Source organism: Anopheles coluzzii, chromosome X (assembly GCF_943734685.1).
Source record: "Anopheles coluzzii chromosome X, AcolN3, whole genome shotgun sequence".
NCBI classification, from domain to species: Eukaryota; Metazoa; Arthropoda; class Insecta; order Diptera; family Culicidae; genus Anopheles; species Anopheles coluzzii.
Genome location: NC_064669.1, coordinates 21,951,256 through 21,971,633, shown reverse-complemented (window position 1 = coordinate 21,971,633; position 20,378 = coordinate 21,951,256). Strand labels below are relative to the sequence as shown.

The window sequence follows — 20,378 nt, the reverse complement described above, 5'->3', positions numbered from 1 at the left end:
TTTTAATAACGACAGGCTATCATTTCATTGTTTAATTTATTTCAATGTAAAAGACTCTTAGCTTTGTAAATCGACCAAATGCGTATTTATTTTGAAAAACTTCTATAAATAATTATATTTTTAACACTGGACATTGGCTAGTATTTGAATAAAGTTTTGATTTTTCGCATTACTGGAAAAAAACGATGATGGACAACCTACAAATATGCCAAATAACCTGCAAAATAATATTTAAAAAAACTGCCATATAAAACGACAGAATATTTTTTCGCAAACGAATTCAAGATTATGTAGTTGGTATTCGTAATAAGATATTCATAAAAAATGCGATTTAATTTTCGGAACTTTTAAGGAAACTATGGACCCCAGTTCGATCCCCCGCTTAGGGGCCCGAGATGGATAAATCCGCCTCTGCTCACACCTATGCGCAGACGGCTCAGCCTATCTGTGTAATCTACAACATACGAAAGCAAAAGCTTAGTGTTTTGCACAGTCATGGCCACCTGTCTTTTGTGCGCTACTTAGAATTATGGTTCTGGGCGTTTCACAGCATACCCTCCAACGTGAGCTAGCGATTCCACAGTATTTGTTTTCTGCTGCGTTTGAACTCATTGCGCATTTTTGATTTGATATATGAAAATTCATTTTCATCACCTCAATTTTTTTGACAGTTTCTTTAAGCACCACAGATGCCTCACGCAAGAAAGAGATAGCGCCATGGAGGAAAAAGCACGGATGACGCCTGGCAACCATTGGCGGTCCAGCGCACTAACACATCTAAACCTTCGACAGCCCGCTCAGGCGAGGGGTAAGAAGCAGGGCCAGGAACGGGTAGCTTGACGAGTTACTTAACAAATTCGCTGTAGGGTGGAAGGAGAAGGCCTGAGAAAATGGTTGGAAGGCAATGATTTCTTCCGTCGCTTTGCGCAACGAGAGGTGGTGGAATCTAGAATCAAAATGTGTAGAGACCAGGTGGTCGCACAGCATGCTTTTTATAATCAAATTTGAACATCACTTTTTAACAGGACGTGTGAAAACTTTTACTAAAACAGATTTTCTGGAAGCTTTACGACTACACAAAACATTCTTAAAATCTGCATTCAGAAGCAGAAGCGATAAAAATCAGCATTCTAAATACATATACCTTGGGATAAGCCCACCTGCATACTTTACCCTCTTTAATTTTTTCTCTCTTTACTTAAACCCTCTTTAATAGCTGCTCAAAAACTGCTATACAATGCAAACAGCTGATAGGCTGAAATATCAGCCTACGGTATAAAATTGGGAAGGGGCCCATCTTGTTTGTCCATGTGCAATCGCTTGTTTATTTGTGAAGGATAAATGTTTGCATGAATGTAAGAATGAATGTGTCCAATGTGTATAGATGAGTAATCGCCATTGACGACAGACAGAAAATCATTACTTGAACGTTCTTGCACTGATTAACTAGAGAACGGGAACGATAGGCCTCGGGGCCACGGGGCTTTCTCAAGCTGAGAAAACATTATCAAGCACTCATTTAAGTTTCTCAAGCACTCAAATCTTGTTCTCAGACGCGAGCCCGTGGCCGTCGTCAATTTTTCTCACTTTGAGAAACTGATAAAGTCACTCATGCTTTATTTGGAGCTTTAAATAGAAAATATATTTTTGATCGCATTTTTTTATATTTTTTTTTCAATTATAAACATTGAATACATTTTCCAAAGTGATTTCCGATAAACAAATAGCACAATTCTTCATTTTTCAGTTAGCCGATCGCTGCATCGTCCACTTTCTCAAAGATTCTCAAAGATTCTCAATACCGATTTTGTTCCGATTCGACAAACGCTGAGAACGAGGATTTCTCAAAAGCACGATCAGCATGAGTGCTTGAGAAAATGAGCGTTGAGAATCCCCATGGCCCCGCGGCCATACAGACCCCCGCCATGTCATTTGACTAACTTAACTGAACTTTACTCGGATCACTTCTGATGGTTGAATTCAATGAAATGTTTGGAATCCAAACGATACAGACCCGTGCAAAACCATTTGGAATACTGAACTGGAATGGAAAACCTCAAAAACCGAATTATGTAGACCTTCACTACGCTTGTAGGACCACCCAATCCATAGGACCAAATCGTCCAAGTACACCCGGAATAAGGTGCCCTTCCATTTCTCAGCGAAAGAAAGGCAATATGGATTGTAGCGCCATGAAACATAATTTTATTTTCACGGCCCCTGCGCCATGAAACATAATTGTATTTGTTTTAAGCAACACGGCCCCTTCGTTCCTTTTTAATGACCTTTGACATTGCAAATGCAGCCTTTGGCCATTTCAAAAGAATAAACAGAGTTACCAAACGATACAACTAATCTAACCAAAAATGAACTCTTTAGTCTTATCTTACCGGGTTTCTCTAGCCAGTTCAACATCGGAAGCCAACAATTCAATCCCGTAAAATACATTTCAACAATACCAATGGGAACTCGAATGATCTGTCATTGGTTGCTCGGTATACGCTCGACATTCATTTGACAAAATTGAAATGGGATTTTACGGATAGGCAATGAAGCTTACAGTGTTGAGTTGGCTAGAGAAACACTGTAAGCGTCATATCTTGCATTCCTTGCTCTAAAACTTGCAAGTTTAATTATCATTTTACTGGAAGCAGCAAATTTAATAAAACTAAATTTATCCATAGTAGGCATGTGCAATTTTACTCACCTACACGTTAATTTCACTGAACTGCCTTCTGGGACTATGACATCTGACGAGGTATCTTCGGAGATAAAATCTGGTGGAATAACTACATCTAAGTAACCTATCTGTTGTGGCATTGAGACATTGATGTGAGTTGTTTAATTCCGCACGTTGTTGCAGGATCATGTAAAAAATGGAAAAAATGATAATCATAAGCGTTTTATTATTGTCACAAGAACATAGAACAAGTTCAAATTAGCTTGATGTGATTATTTACGAATGATATCGATTACAAAATTCATTGGTAGTAGGATTTATTTTAATTCTTCGGGTGGTGGCACATTCCATACGCTTGGTCTCACAACACCGCGGTAAATAACTATTGCAACCATTTAGTTCGCAAGAACACATAAAAAATGAATGAAAATGTGTGTCGGGACGATCGCCGCTGCTACAAACGGATTTCCAATACCTCATATCGTTATTCAATGTTTTATAAAAAATATTTTGCTATTTTGTGTTTGCAGTAGTTTAATATTACTCTTCTCCTTCTCCTGTCTGGCGTAACGTTCTACGCGGACATGCCAGCCTATACAGGTATTCGAGACTTATTTCATTACCACACAGCTGGATAGTCAATCTTTGCTACGGAGAGACAATCCATTTTAAGTTTGAACCCCATATATATATAAAATATTACTCTATATTAATGTTTATTGTTATTATTATTTATTTATTTAATCTTCAACGGGCCGTATGGCCTAATTAAGATGTAACAGTTCATTAAAAACAAAATACATAAAAAACAAGATTTGCATCGCAATTCACTGCGGCCACGGCAAAAGCCGGCGACGTTCCTTGAAGCACTGAGTCGAGATGTCGAAGTCGAAGCAATCCGAGACAGTATTGAAGACAGCCGACATGCGGAACATAGGGTCAGACCGACCAGCGCTGGAACGGGGTTGAGCGAGCCGTCGAGTTTCTCTAGACCTAAGTGTTCGGGATGGTGCATAGATGTCGACTCGATGCAACAAAGGCGATGAGTCGATAGAGCCATTTAGCAATCCAGCGATGAAAGAACACTGTGCATTGCGTCTTCTAACCGAAAGAGGTTCAAGGCCTATAAGAGGGCACCGCGCAGCATACGGAGGAAGATTATTGCGATCCTCCCAGGGAAGTAGGCGTAGGGCATATCGCGTGAGTTTACGTTGAATCGCCTCAAGTCGAGCAATTGAAGAAGCAGTAGTTGGGCTCCAGACTACGCACGAATATTCCGAATATTCGAACGAACGATACAGTTGTAGATAGCTTTGATGCACATGGGGTTGCGGAATTCATTAGTTGTCCGGATAACCACGCCAAGTAATTGATTTCCTCTGGCTACAACGTCATCGATATGCTGTTTAAAGTTCAAACTAGAGTCGAACAGAACGCCCAGGTCTTTGGCATGATTTTGTCGATTAACTGCAGAGCCGTCCATGAAGTAGGTACCAGTGACTGGGCTCCTGCATCGACTAAAAGACACACAGTAGCATTTCTCGATGCAGATGGTCAGTCCATTACGATTGCACCACGAACAGAAGATTTCGATGCAGTCTTGCAGGAATGTACATTCACCTGTGTTGTGAATAGGCGCAAAAATTTTTGCATCGTCGGCAAACCGACTAACACTGTCGGGAGGTAAAGCGAGGGTAACATCGTTTATGAACAATATGAAGAGAAGCGGGCCAATATTGCTTCCTTGTGGCACACCCGAGCTGCTGACTATTTCTTTGGACATGTGCTTATCAATTTTCACGATGTATGTGCGATTAATTAGGTAAGACTTAAGCCACTGTACGAGCGAGCTGGGAAATCGTAGCTTATCGAGTGTAGCGAGAATAATTGCGTGCGGAAGAGAGTCGAATGCAGCTTTCAGATCTGTATAAATTGCATCGACTTGAGCTCCGGCATCAATTTGACTAGTGCAATAGGTTACAAATTCAACCAATTTCGTGGTAGTCGACTTTTTTGGAAAGAATTCATGTTGATACGGGTAGCTGCGGCATGCATATAGCAGATTTTTGTATATCACTAGTTCGAACACCTTGGCAATGGCACACAACGATGTAATACCCCGGTAGTTGATGGCATCTGTCCTGTCGCCCTTTTTGTAAATAGGAACCATCCAAGATTTCCTCCATGTTTTGGGAAAGTAGCCATTGGCTAGCGATGCTTTGAACATTTTTACAAGGATAGGTGCTACTGTCGTTTGACAGCGTTTCAGCACGGTAGAAGGAATTCCGTCGGGTCCAGGAGCGAAGGAAGGCTTTAGTTGCATTAGGGCTGATAAAACGATCTCACTATCGATGAAAGGAGTACTAATGTTAATTGCGCCAGCCGGAGTGTTGACGAGAGCAGCATCAATGGTATCGGTATCATTCATGACCGGTGAAAAGCAATCTGCGAAGCGATCCGCGAAGAGATTGCACATTTCATTAGTGTTGGCACTTGTTGCTCCTTTGTACGTAATAGATGTCGGTGTATGCGTGGATTTTGTTTTGCTCTTGTAGAAGTGCCAAAACGAGTCAGGCCACCTGCCCAAGCGAGTCAACACGCTCGAAAGTAGCAAGGAAAGTAGAAATGAAGTAGCCTTCTACTTCCCGTTCTACTTTTGTTGCTTAAAATCAGAAGATGGTAGAAACATGTGGGTTCCAGGAAAGAGCAAAAAAATGAGTTCTCGCGTGTACACCACACACACACGCACACGCGACGACTCACGCTTACGTTGTTCTACGCCCCTCCCCCTTCTCACTCGCCCCACAGATCTATTTTTAGATCATCACACTTCCATCGACGGCGGTCGATGTGTGACGATGTGTGTCGTCGCGTGTGTGTTGTCGATTTGGTCAGAAAAACTTTTTCTTCACACCAAATCTCTGACATGGAGCGTCGGCGTACCGATTGAACCATCGCGACTTTGATCAGTGCGCGCGGTTAAAACGACCTTTTGTATTGTGTTGTACGTAGCGTGCGCGCCAAAATTTTAAGAGTGCGCGGAGAGTGAATGTGGTTTTTGGGGGTGGGGGAATGAGATACAGAGACAAATTTCGCTGCACATTAACACATACATTCTCACTGCACGGGTTGAACTGCGAATGCTCAGTTCTGAGAGAATATACTCGAGCGCTCGCGCATGAGTGCAAGCAAGCGCGGTATAGAGGATAGAGGGAGACAAACGATTATTTTGCTCCAAGCTTTCTACTTTTGTCCCGTTGGGTGCAGAGGTTATTTTGAATCTTACTCAAATATGTGCCATATCGAAACCTTTCGGAAAGGCACCCACCGTCAGACAAAAGCTCCACAGTACGCTTGCAAAATTCCCCTAATCGATTGCAACACTCCCCTAAGTCAGCGGTCGACAAAGTCCGGCCCGCGGGCCACATGTGGCCCACCGCAACATTCAATCCGGCCCGCGAAAGCATTCGACTTAATTTAAAAGATTGGAAAAAACAATTCGTATTCAATTTACAGGAGATTTTTTAGAATGAAATGTTATACCGTTGTATCTTTCAACTTTAATTGTATGACGGATACATTTCAACTATACTGACGGTGCACGTAATGTGCTTGACGGATCAGTATACAGGCGTCCCCCAAGTTACGACCCCCTCGAGTTACGACGATTCGCAGATACGACGATTTTGATTTTGACAGTTAAAAGTTGTCATTGACAAGAAATTGATGTATTTTTTTGAATATCTGGGCTGATAACCGTTATACACACATTTCCAAAGATTCCACAACTACGCTATCTTGAATATCTATATTGTGTACGGTTTTTAAAATATAATTATTACATTATCAAACATTATTTTCAATAAAATACACGATATCATAAATTCCAACTCTTCAACTTCGGTTATAAACTTAATATTCATAGATATTCGACACACGACTTTTTCGACTTACGCTTTGCTTTATGACATTTTTTCGGTCCCAAATACAGTCGTATCTCGGGGGACACCTGTAGTTGAAATAGAATTCAATATGTTATAAAAACATTGCTCCAACGCGACAATAAGTCTTTAAGAATGGTGGAAGAGGCAAACGAGATTTTGTATAGAGGAGATACACTAACGTCTGGCAGCAGTAGATTTTTTTATATTTTACATGCGACTTTACGGTGAAATATGTTCGACTTTCGCCAACGCAATACACGCAAGACAAACGGGGCGACTATGGGCTTCGAACGACGAGATCCGTTCGTCGCGGTTGTCTGAAGGCGCTCACTTGGCGCTCAGTTTTAAAACTACAACTATCCCAAGTAACAAATCTATAATGGAATATTTTAATTTTTTTTCAATAACTAAGTTTGTCGGGCCAGCTAGTATATATATATATATATATATATATATATATATATATATATATATATATATATATATATATATATATATATATATATATATATATATACTAGCTGGCCCGACAAACTTAGTTATTGAAAAAAAATTAAAATATTCCATTATAGATTTGTTACTTGGGATAGTTGTATCGTGCCCGTATCCCCTCAGGATCCGATCATCGACTGTAAACCGCCTGGCACCTCACACTAATTGTCAAAGTGCCGTATACAACACAATAACAATCCTACTCTTTGTATGGGAGTTATAAAATCATTATTAAATTAAGTTTAGTGTAACATCTGAACGATTTTTAAGTCTTAAAACCTATTCTCATACCACCATGAGGTGTGTGCAAAGTTTCGTTGAAAATGATCCAGCCGTTTCGGAGTTTGCTCGCGACAAACACCGTGACACGAGATTTTTATATATATAGATAGATATATATACAGTGGTCGGCCGGTCTCGTAGTACAGTCGTCAACTCGTACGACTTAACAACATGCCCGTCATGGGTTCAATCCCCAAATAGACCGCGCCGCCATACGTAGGACTGACTATCCTGCTATGGGGGGAATCAATTAGTCACTGAAAGCCAAGCCCACAATGTGGTACAGGCAGGCCTTGACCGACATCGGTTGTTGAGCCAAAGAAAAAGAAAAAAATATATATACAGTGGAGCGCCGTATATCCGGGCTTCTCCGGACTTGATCTCACCCGGTTAAGCGAATAACACGGATAATGAGTGAAATGATTGATTTTTGATTCTTTGGAGTCTGTGTTACTTTTTCTATACTTATTCTTTGGTTGTTTTGTTCTTCTTCGTTTTCTGGTTCTGGTTGGTTGTTAGTTGTTGTGTTGGTATGTTCCTTATTATTTCTAGCTATTGTATTCGCGAAGGTTTCTTTTAGGTACGTCCTAGGAATTGCAGGCACTGCGTCTCTGCGTATTTTTCGAGCTTCTCTGAGTGTGATTCTGTTTATAGTTTGTATTCTTTTAATTTCATACTCATCTTTAAATATCAGGCATTCTTTGTCTAGGGTAGAGTGGTTGCCTCCACATTTTGCACATTTCGGGGGACTATTACATGTCTCGTGAAAATTTTCGTTGCATTTGGCACATTTTTTTCCCTAAAACATTTCGCTTTAATGTGACCGAGTCGCATGCATTTCATGCATCTCATTGGTAGATGGATGTATAATTCCACTTTTTCCTTAAAATATCCCATGTGTATATCCTTGGGCGGTTTAGTTTTGTCGAATGTTATGATGGCTGTTTTTGTATTAACAAGTTCACCATTAAAGTTTTTCCTTTTGAAAATATATACGTCTAACACATGATCGTTGATTAGTCCCTCTTTCAATTCATGTTCCGTAATAAATTTGAAGGCATCACATCTCACTATACCCTTGCAAGAATTAAGGGTTTTGTGTTCTTCTACTTTTACTTGTATTTCCGTTTTTCCACAACTAAGCTCTATTTTTTTTTTTCTGCATCTTTTCTGTTTTTCACCTTGATGAGAATCTTCCCATCTCTAAGTGATGTAGTTTGCAATGGCGCATTTCCAATGGCGTTTTCTGTTGCTGTTATTCCCGCTGCGCAAAGCGACGGAAGGCGTTATGGCGTTCTGAGAATTTTATCATGCCTTCCTTTTCTCTCCAACGGCAAATTTGTCGAGCAGCTCGTCGAGCTACCCGTCCCTGGCTCCGCCTCATACCCCTCGCCTGAGCGCGCTGTCGAAGGTTTGGATGTGTTGGTGCGTCAGACGGCCAATCGCTGTCAGCCGTCGTCCGTGCTTTTTCCCTCCATAGCGCTATCTCTTTCTCGCGTGTGGACAATCCTCATGAGTTGCTGTGGCGCTTAAAAAACCGTTCATTCACATTGCGGCGATGAAATTGCATTTTTACAAATCAAACCAAAAAAGCGCAATGAGTTTAATCGATGCAATGTAAAAGTGACTACGGAATCGCTAGCGCACGATGGAGGGTTTGCTGTGCAACGCGCAGAACCCTAATTCGCTCTAACACGTTTCTAACACTAAGCTTTTGCTTTCGTCTGTTGTGGATTACATAGATATGCTAAGCATCCTGCGCATGGTTGTGAGTGTGCGTGTGTATGTAATTTCTCCGGAAATGTTATGATCCATCGGTCAAAGAAAGGAAGGTGTTCATGACAGGCGGAAAGACGAATTGAGGCCCCTGAGGAGGGGGTACTGACACACAGCTGTTGGAAGATTGAACGTATACTTAAATTGCTGGCGGATGGGGGGGGGGGGGGGGGGGTTGGCCGTGGGACCCCTACGATCATCGGTCACAGGCCCTAAAATTGTTGTCGCCATGGGGGGAGGGGAGGTGCAAATGGTTCTCCAGCCACGGAGCCCCAACGACCATCTTTCCGGGGGCCCTTGTCGCTAATAATCTGTCCACTTGTAGACATACGGCATACCGCCTACCGTTAGGTCCGCCGCTGGTTCATGACGGTGGTTTTTTTTATCGTGGAGGTGCATCCTTCCCCCTGCCTGCAGCGTATGCATCGAGCAGGAGACAGTGTGGCAGAATGCAAGTTACCCGCTGGATAGGAGCGGTCGCGCGGCAACGCCATCATTCCGCAAATCTGCAAGCCCGTCGTGGGTTCTAACCGCGTATGAACCGTCCGCCGTAGCAAGAGGTGACTATCCGGCTACATGGTACTCAAGTCCTGAAAAGACCGGCATGATCGCATAGGCCATTACGCCAATAATAAGAATAATAATAAGAAGAAGAACTTAGCATAGCAGTCCACACTCAGGGAAGGTTTTTGTTTTGACTTTGGTGCTGCCGGGTTTACCGCTGTGACGCGACAAATGCACGGAATGTACTCGACCAAAACATGAACCTACCGATCCGAACCTATTCCAAGGCAATGCCGGTCGCACGGCGTCATGATACCGACTCAAAACCAACAAGCCACCAGATCCTTGACGGACAGGTGCAGTATCATACGCGCACCGCAATAAACAAATCCAGAATCCTCTTTTGTATGGATTCAATTCAAAATGTTGTTTCCACTTTCGTCCGCTAGCTGAATTAGAAATAAATGTGCAATATATCACACGCACGTTTGCTTAGATCACGTGTTTTTTTAATACCCCCAACAGCAGAGCCGATTGCAAAGATGCCAATGCCAATTGTTGTGTTGTCTCTCAGGTAGCGAGATAGAAAATGCATGGACGTTGTAGCTGCAGCGGATGAAAATGTACGCATCAGAATCAAATAGTTTTGGGGTTTCCAAACGCACGCACACACACACACACACACAAACACACACACACACACACACACACATGCACGCAAACACACACGCACGGACGCACGCATACACACACACACACACATGCACGCGAGCACGCACGCACGCACGTATACACACACGTACACATGCACGTACGCGTGCACGCACCCGCGAAAGCGCGAACGCAAGCACGCACCCACGAAAGCGCGAACGCAAGCACGCACACACGAAAGCGCGAACGCAAGCACGCACCCCCCACCAGAACCCCCCCCCCCCCCCCCTCCACGGATCGATTCAGGCTACCTCATCGGTAGAACGGCTGGTTCAGCTATCTTGTTGTGCATCCTCATCCAAAGCGCCAGGCGGGGTGGGGGATCGCGACATGATAGAGTGAACGGTCACTTTCCCCGCGCTGTGTGTATCGCTGTATTTCCCCGCGCTCCCACAGTATGTGTATCGAGACCCGAAAACTCGAGACGGATTTCGGCATATTAAAAAATAAATTTTATTGCCACTACCCAACCAGCAAAACCGAAGCTATTGGAAAACTTTCCTGTGTGCCAAAGCGAGAGAGCATGTCTTATTTCTCTAGATTTTGGACGGCACAACGCTGATCGTGTGGGCTATGAACGAAAAACGGGAGAAGGGGAAACCGATATCCTTCGAGTGACACACACGCATGCATCTGCATGCGTATTCCGCTGAACCGAGACTACACATCTCTCTCGATCTCCCATGATTTTTCTGCTATCGCGCTCATCCGGGTGTTAGGCATCCTCAGTCTGTCCAGAACTTTCACTGTGGAAGGATGTGTTGGAGTGATGTGTGATTTCTTGTGCCCCGTACTTTGCTCGTTTACGTTTTGTGCCGTGTTCCTTCTTCTTCAATTATGGAATGATTTATCGCTGTAAATTTCTAAGGTAAGTTTCTTATCCTCGTGTGTGCTTCAGTGGGTACATTCAACTAACGCCTGTTGTCTAAAAAGTTACAGTGCACGCGCATGTTAATCGACGGTTGCCATCGACGATCGACGGAAGGAAAACGGTGTCCGGTTTTAAAATATTAAGGTAAGCGTATAATCTTATGTGCAAAATATTGTTTAGTTTGTTTTTTTTTCTTATAAAAAAACATGGATCAATTATTGGTTAATTTTCATCGACAGATTTCATCACAGCTCTTTCGTAGAAGAGCGCACTTCAAACACGCCTAGGATACGGCTAAATATGCGCAGCACCAGTCCGTGAAGTTATTTCCAGACAGGCGCCGGCTGAACACGCGCAGCACCAGTCGAGGATATCCTAGCGCAGAGGGTAGAAGGAAGAACGAGAGGAAGGGTAACAGAAAGCAACCGCAGCATTTGGAAGGGGTGAAGCATCCTGCCGTATACATAGTGTGAGTGTGCCAAAACGTATGTGGAAAGAGTAACATCAATAAATAGCATGCGAAAGTGTGCATAAAGCAAAACGAAAAAGCGTCACTACTACAACCAGCAATCCGAAAATATAAGGGGAGGGATAAATACAAATGTATGCGTGAGCAGGACCAGCAATCCAAGCATTTGAATGTGTGCGTCGGTTTGTGCCGTGCTGAAAGTTTTTACTTTAGCTGCTGCTAGTGTAAAAACTTAAGGAAAGCTTAAAGTAAAAAATATTTACACGGGGCGCCTTCGGAAATTGTTGGCTGGGTATACACTGTGCTACATGATGCTTAGAAGGTCGTTGAAGCGTCAAACATACTCAAATTAAAAAAAATTAGATTAGTGTTAGACGTTCTCGTACGCTTGTTTTAAATAGGCATCTTCACCCTCAATTGGCAGGGGCCAGCGCAGATTTTGGTGCATTTTCTGCGCTGGAAACTGCTCGAATTTGCGCAGCGGGGCGTTCTTGACGGTCCAAGCAAGCAATGTTAGTAACAATGGGTCGAGGTAAACATTGTACCGATTATCAACGCCATATGTTAAAGCGAATGGCGGCTGCTGGCATTAAGCGCAAAACGATCGAGTTCGTAATGGAATGATCGCGCACTTTTGTGGCATACGCGCTTCGGACAACCGAAACGTGCTTAGACAACCGAATCGCGCTTGGACAACCGAAACGCACAAGTCAACCGGACGTTCTCAGAAGACCACGGCGAAAGAAGACCGTAAAGACCGTTGTTACAGGGTTTTACAAGTCAGAATAGAATGTCAGCAAAACAATTTCAGAAGCTTTGGATAGATTTGTTAGTAGTTTTTTTTGTGTTTTGGGTTAGGTTTTTGATGTAATAAGCAGGACCACTGCCCTCGCGATCAGTGTTTTACTGGCACAAACGGTGCCAGAACAGATTTCAGAAGTGTTTGAATTTGCAAAACGATGCGAAAGGCCTCTGAAAAAACAACTTGAGCGATTTAAAAATCAAATTGTGCTATTGAAAATAGCATCGGTGCGGTGAAACAACAACTTTTGACAGCTAAACTGCATCTTGAGCTTCTGAAATTGTTTTGCTGACATTCGATTCTGACTTGTAAAACCCTGTAATATATCGAAAAAACACTGATCGCGAGGGCAGTGGTCCTGCTTATTACATCAAAAACCTAACCCAAAACACAAAAAAACTACTAACAAATCTATCCAAAACGACATACTTGTGAAACAAACACACACACCAATACACATTCAAACATACATACATACACACACACACACACGCACACACACACACATGTACACACACACATACACACACATGCACACACACACAAACACAAACACACAAACCACACATAAACCTGTCCCAACGGGTACATGCTGCGTTGAAAACACTAGGGTCCTATCATTCTGTCCGATACTGTATATATATAAGTTAAGAAGATAAACGGTATGCGTCCGTCTGCTTCGAGTGCTCAACTCCGAATGCTCTATATTTCTCCTCAATCTAATCCTTATCCTAGTATAATCATGTTCTTAACACTATCGCTTACAAATGTGTGCGTAACGGCTCCCCTTTCAGTTCCAAGCGTCCTCGCTTGGTTTTAATGAATCCTAACAAATAACATTTCATTTTTTTATCCTTGATATATGAACCTTAAAATCAAACGAATCCCTAAATATTAGTTCATTATCTTGTTTTACTACAGAAGCTTTAAATGGTTCTTTATCTTTCGTATTTCGTTGCGTAACTCTTACAAATACTTTCTCCCCGGGGCTTAAACTATGCGGTAGTTCTCTATTCTTATTTCCATTTTCTATTAATTCTTTTTGTTTTTGAAGTCTTACTTTTACATTTGATTGCAGTTTGTTGAAGCATTCTAATATTTCATCCGTATCAGTTTTTCCTTGAACGTTGAAAATTAATTCTCTTGGTCTGTAGCCTGTAACCGAATGGATAGTATGATTATAAATGTCAACTAGTACATTGATCTTATCAAAAAATTCCAAATTATTGTATCTTCTATTTAATGTTCTATACAATTCTATGAAGGTTGAGTGGAATCTTTCTACTATGCCATTGGAATTGCTTCCACTGGCGTGATGGATTTCTATATTTAGATCTTGAAGAAAACCAACAAAATCTATGGATACAAAAGCCGGTTCTTGATCACTTATTATTAATTTGGGTCTCCCAAATATCCTGATATGATCTGTGATAGCCTTTTTAAGATCTATAATGGTTCTTGTTTGTAAAGGGATCACGTTTGCAAATTTCGAAAATGCGTCGACAATTGTTAACATTTTATTTCCTTTTAAGAAAAATATGTCAATATGGACCTTTTCAAACGGTTTAATGGCATAGTTAGAGCTGCGAATCAATCTTGGAGGATTTCTGTCATATTTACTTTTCCTACAAATGCTGCAAGTATGAATGAATACTTTTATTGTTTTATCCATAGATGGAAAAAAATATTTGCTTAGAATTTGTGCTTTGTTTTCTTTGATTCCTCGATGCGCATATTCATGGGTTTTCATTACGATATCATCTTGCTCTACTTCTGATTTTATATCTGTTAAGAAGGTTAAAGAGATGTAAATTTTAAATATCTTGTTTTCTGCAAAGTGTTTTCTGTACGTCTCTTGAATGAGCTGGATAAGTGAATTGGGACAATGAATACAAGAAGTACCCTTAATTTTAACTTTTTCTTTAATGGACAATATCTTCCTCAGAATATTGCGGCTTTGAAATTATGAACCTATGGAACTTAGGGAAAACTTCCTCATGCGTTTCTGCTACATTGAAGTCAACAAGAAAAATCAACTGATTTTTGAAGAGATTCGTAGGCTTTTCTGTGATACGTATGTAATGATCATCACTCGTGTCTGCCGAGTGTATTGTCATTTCATCGTTTGTGTCACCATTCAACTCATTTACTCCTATTTCATTAGATGCAAAATTTGGTCTTATTCTAGACAAAGCATCAGCCACCACATTTTCCTTTCCCGGCCTATAAATTGTTTCAAAATCAAATTCTGTTAGAACTAGATTCCATCGAACTATCTTTTGATTTAAACTTGATGAAGCATAAATCAATGGGCGGTGGTCAGTAACCAACTTAAACTTCCGACCGTATAAATATTGTCGAAACTGTTTTACTGCCCAGACAATTGCGAGGAGTTCTTTTTCAGTGGTACAATAATTTTCCTCTGACTTATTCAGAGTCCGAGAAGCATAAGCAATTGGCCTGTCTTTACCAATCTGTCCCTGAGATAGCACTGCTCCTACTGCGAAGTTACTAGCGTCGGTGGTGAGAATAAATTCCTTAGTGTATTCTGGGTAGGCTAGAATAGGATCCATTGTTAATAAAGATTTACACTTCTCGAAGCATGCTATTTCTTTGGATGTAAATTGGAACTCAGATTCTTTGCGAAGTAATTGTTTTAGAGGTTTAATCATTTTGGCAAAATCTCTAATAAATCGCCGGTAGTACCCAATAGTGCCTAAAAATTGTTTAAGCTCCTTTTCAGTTTTCGGCACTGGCCATGTCTTAATTATTTCTATTTTATCGGAGTTTGGTCTAACGCCATCTTCAGACACTGTGTGTCCTAAAAATTGAACTTCTCTTCGGAAAAAGTAACATTTTTCAATTTGAATTTTTAGTCTAGCATCTTTCAATTTCTGAAAAATTTTACGAATATCTTTGACATGATCTTCTAATGAACTAGAAAATATAATTATATCGTCCATATAGACGAGACAACAAATTCCAATAAACTCCCTTAAAATTGCATCCATCACTCTTTGGAATGTTGCCGGGGCGTTTTTAAGCCCAAAAGGCATCCTAGTAAATTCAAATTTCCCTGATTTTATTGAAAAAGCAGTTTTCTCTATGTCTTTTTCTTCCATTTGAATCTGATGAAAACCAGACACGACATCAATTGTAGAAAAATAGCTAGCTCGCCCTAATTTATCTAAGATATCAGTGATATCCGGAATGGGATATTTGTCTGAAATAGTATTTTTATTGAGTTTACGATAGTCAACTACTAGACGATATTTCTTTAATCCTGTAGCGTCAGCCTTTTTTGGGACTATTCATACTGGCGATGTGTATGGGGAAATTGATTCCCGTACTATACCGTCTTTTAACATTTTTTTCACCTGGTTTTGTACCTCGCATTCAAAAATTTGGGGGTATCGATATGATTTTGTATGGATGGGAATGTTATCTATTGTTCTTATATTGTGCTTGATAGCATGAGTAAATGTGAGTTTTTCATTTTCAAAGTGTATTATTTCTGTATGCTCATCAATTAGAGATTGTAATGCCTTTTGTTCCTGTTGGGAAAGATAATTGTCTATTACTTTAAACTTTTTTTCAGACAGCTCAGAAGGTCTTTCTGTTTCTACAAATTCTTCTTCGTGCAGATGAAGCTCATTGAAGTTAGTTTCTTGATCCATATTATTATTATTTTTTACTGCAACTAGTGCGCTTGTTCCATCACTACTGTAAATTCCTGGCAGAATGGAATATGGTCCACAACCTGTTTCTTCACCAACAACAAGATCGTTTTTACTTTTTGTTTCAATTTTGATGAAACGTACTTCGTCGGTATTGTTAATAGTCTGATCGTCTGGATATTTCTTTTTAAGTTGATATTCTTTCTTTCCCATCTTAAGCATGTTTTTCCCTATGTCAAAATACCCATCAAGGTCTCGAAGTGTTTCAAAGCCTATCAATCCATCAAAATAATCGTGAAAATGAAAAATGTAAAATTTAATTTTCTTGTTAATGTTAAAGATGTCGAGCAGCAATGATTTTTTAATTGCATGTTTTCCATTAATGTTACTAACAAAAATGCCATTTTCGTCTAAACAATTTTCAAAATTTGCGTTTTTGGGTATTATGTAATTTTTGTTCGACCCTCCAATTTTTGTTCGATCCACCAAGAATTTATGGCTTCCTTCGCTTGAGATTATTTCCAGATAAGAAATGAAATTATTTTTTCTAATATTTGGAATTTTTCGATTAGAAATATTTGACCAATTTAATTCGCCTACCTCATTTGAGTTATGTTCTGTACCAGCTTCATGGCTATTGACCTGCATTTTTGATAACATTGTTCTCATGGTTACATCGTCATCTCTCTTACTCATCGGTTTAAATTTATCTGATCGTGTACGGTCGTAGTTTGAGACAGGTTTGTTACCGCGTATTGCATTTCTCTGTGTTTGTGATGTGCTGGTGTAATTCGTACTCTTTCTATACGCCGCGTTCGTGTACTCTTTTACCACTGAAAAAGCCTCATCCAAATTTATCGGTTTACAGCTTCTAACATGCGACGCTAGTGAACCATCTAGTCCATCAACAAAACGCGTTAGTGTTAGTAAGCTAATGAACTTATTCATTGCCTGGCTGGGTTCTTTATAGTCTTCCGTATTTGAAGTTACAGATTTTATGCGTGTATCGAGTTTTTTTAGGGTTTGATAAAACTCCGTTAGCGTTTTATTCCCTTGTTCGTAAAAAAGTGATTGAACATATGACGTGAGATCTCGTTTTTCACCGAAGCAATTCTGTAACGTTTCTTTTATCTCTGGCCACGTGTTAAAGTTCCCTGCAGCTATCAAAGCTTCTCTCGCTTCTCCTAATATTTTGCTCTTCACTGCTCGAACAATAAGTTCGTACGTTTGTGTGCCCTTATAGGTGTCAAATAGATTAAGCGTTGCTTCGGTATCTTCTATCCAAGCTTGTGTCTCGTTTTTGTTACCATTAAATATTGGTAAATTTTTTATAGGATCTGGCGTTTTAAAGGAAAGCATTGGATCGTCTTTTACAACCGCCCTCATCTTATTCATTTCTTTGACTAGGCTATTCTGTGTATCGGTTAAACGCCTTATGTGTTCCAAGAGCTCTTCTTGGGTGAAATTATTTTCTTGATTCATCTTGTGTGGTGGATTTTGCACTTTTTATGTCACTCGTGTCACTCTACTTACACGCTTTGTTTGTGCTTGTAGTTGTCTGTCGATGTAGTCTCTTCTCTTTTGTGCGTAGGTGGTACGCTGTCTCTCAGCAAATTCCGTGCTTGTACGCACTCCGCTCTCGAGTAATTTGTGTTCTTCGCTTTGATTCTCTCCGCAACTCCGCTGATATGCTCTCAGGGATGGATAAACCGGGATGAGAAAGGATGCTTGTTCGCTTTACGACTGCGCCAGTTAAGAAGATAAACGGTATGCGTCCGTCTGCTTCGAGTGCTCAACTCCGAATGCTCTATATTTCTCCTCAATGTAATCCTTATCCTAGTATAATCAGGTTCTTAACACTATCGCTTACAAATGTGTGCGCAACGTATATGTGTATATATATATATATATATATATATATATATATATATATATATATATATATATATATATATATATTTATATATATATATATATATATATATATATATATATATATATATATATATATATATATATATACATATATATATATATATATATATATATATATATATATATATATATATATATATATATATATATATATATATATATATATATTTATATATATACAGTGGCCGGCAATATAAAGTGGCCACATTTTAATATCAAAAAGGTCAAATATAATGTTTTACATTAACATTTGTTACACTGCTGAAAACTTTATAGAAAAATATCATAAAAAAATGTCAACTTGTAAATAACGTTTATAACCCTTTGAAATAACATCATTCAGTATTTTTATACATTTTTATAAAGTAAACAGAAAATTCTGTCGTTCTTCCTAAACTTGAATTAAGTTAAATTCGAAGTTCAAGAAAGTGATTAAAGCTGCCTTAAAATTGATAACAAAACATCCAATATAGATGTTGTTTAGCGAAATAAGCGAAATGATACCAAATCTAAAGGCCGGGCTACATTGATCGTACTCCTGAGTGTAATTTTTGTGAACGCATACGCCATCTAGCGGCGGCGGGTCGAAGCTAGAGGCTGGTATAATTTATCTGTCAAAAAGCGTTTTGGGTCGAGGAGCCTATAATTTTGATCACAAACCAGTAAACAAACAGCTCGGTGAGTATGTTCGATATTTTGTCGTGTATGTTTTTTTGAAAATATGTGGTAATTTAACATACATATTGTATTTCTAGCCATGGAACAAGCAGGAAGCAGTCGACGCAATGAAAAAATAGTAAGTACAACTGTTTTTAACGAAAATTGTGTGTGTGTGTGTGTGTGTGTGTGTGTGAACTGTTGTCTGTGAATCGCCGGCTCGGCTCGGGGCCGCAATTGTGCTGAACATTTTATTGAAAAATGTAGTGTTTGTAGGTTTCACAAGTGCTTAAATAATTTGTTGTAGGGTTTGCCCATCTGTTTCATCATTTAAACTACATTGCAGAGTGTGTGAAACTGGTTGTTCGTTTTGGTATTGTAGCGGTTTTTAGTATAGAGCGAGTTTTTTTATTCATGAGGAACGGCTTTGTCATATTGCTTGGTAGAACTTTTTTTTTTATAAAATTGTAAGCAAAATTTACCGGCCTATTTGTATACATTTAATATAAAAATAGCACGTGTTATTATTATCACTGTGGTTCCGGTGTGACGGCTAGCATGACCGAATTATCACGCGATTGTCGACCTTTCTGTTGTTTTAATTTAAATTAAAAAAGGGAAGTATTTAACTGAATTTTCTTTTTCATTCCAGGATCATGAAAAAAGCCTCCGCTTCATTGCCGAGGTGCAAAAGCACCGTGTTTTGTGGGAGAAAAAAAATAAAAACTATAAAAATGTAGTTTTGAAGGGCGACGCGTGGGCTGCGATAGCGGCCAAGGAGGAGGTTTCGCCACAAGATGCGAAACATCTGTGGTCCCGACTCCTTGGCATTTATCGGACCAACAAGGCCAAGGTCAAGAAGACGACGCAAACCGGTGCAGGTACATGTAGGAAAATATATATACAGTTAATTTATTATTTCTCATCCCAATTTATTATTGTTTTATTTTAGGCAATGACGACGTGTTCCGGCCACGGTGGTTCGCCTACCAAGCGATGTCTTTTGTAGACGAGGCCACCCAAGATGCGGTGCATGTAGACACGGTGAGTATGTTTATACTTATTTTAAATAACTAGTGGTGTGGGTTAACTAGTTTGTTTAATCTTTGGCGTGGAAGCTAATGTCAGCTTTCAAATAATTTTTTTCATAAATGCCTAGTATTGAGCATCAACACATTTGGGTATCCATGATTGATAGATGTTCTCCGACGAACTAGTTGACCTTACTCACATTCTATTTAACTAACTTAATGCGAAGCTTGTTTGTTATATACATAAAAAAGCTCTCTTTTGCACTTATAAAATAAACATTTTGACGAACAAAGTATATCATGGTGGTTTTCCCCATAACACCACAGTAGTATGTGCTTCGTTCGTCAAAGTTTTAATACAAATGAATCATTTCACACACGAAGTGTTCCTATGATCCTTAAAATGTACACATATACGGACGATCACGACAAGCAGGAAATGCTGACCAGCGCACCACGTCAACAGCACGAGACCAATATGTATAGCCGTCCGGAATGATAGTGCTGACATGACGATGGATTCTTTCTTCGCTCGTTGTGCAATTGC

At 39.9% G+C, this 20,378-nt stretch overlaps 4 protein-coding genes across 6 annotated transcripts in view; 2 read left to right on the top strand and 2 right to left on the bottom strand.

Annotated features, from left to right (window-relative positions):
• LOC125906728 (uncharacterized) overlaps positions 1 to 20,378 on the top strand; it is a 363,957-nt gene that overhangs the window by 55,462 nt on the left and 288,117 nt on the right. The gene's annotated exons all lie outside the window — the stretch shown is intronic.
• Positions 1 to 20,378, bottom strand: part of LOC120958021 (lachesin) — a 234,145-nt gene that overhangs the window by 105,304 nt on the left and 108,463 nt on the right. For all 3 annotated transcript variants that reach the window (XM_040380582.2, XM_040380575.2, XM_040380561.2), the window contains exon 5: positions 2,708 to 2,808. In XM_040380582.2, coding sequence (XP_040236516.2) covers positions 2,708 to 2,808 — 101 coding nt within the window. The remainder of the gene's footprint in view (positions 1 to 2,707; positions 2,809 to 20,378) is intronic.
• The window catches only part of LOC125906744 (uncharacterized), a 185,444-nt gene that overhangs the window by 68,607 nt on the left and 96,459 nt on the right, over positions 1 to 20,378 (bottom strand). The gene's annotated exons all lie outside the window — the stretch shown is intronic.
• On the top strand, positions 18,655 to 19,952 carry LOC120957857 (uncharacterized). The gene is made up of 3 exons (XM_040380272.2): positions 18,655 to 18,939; positions 19,453 to 19,681; positions 19,753 to 19,952. Exons 1-3 carry the CDS (start codon positions 18,901 to 18,903, stop codon positions 19,875 to 19,877), a joined length of 393 nt encoding a protein of 130 aa, XP_040236206.2. The 5' UTR covers positions 18,655 to 18,900; the 3' UTR covers positions 19,878 to 19,952.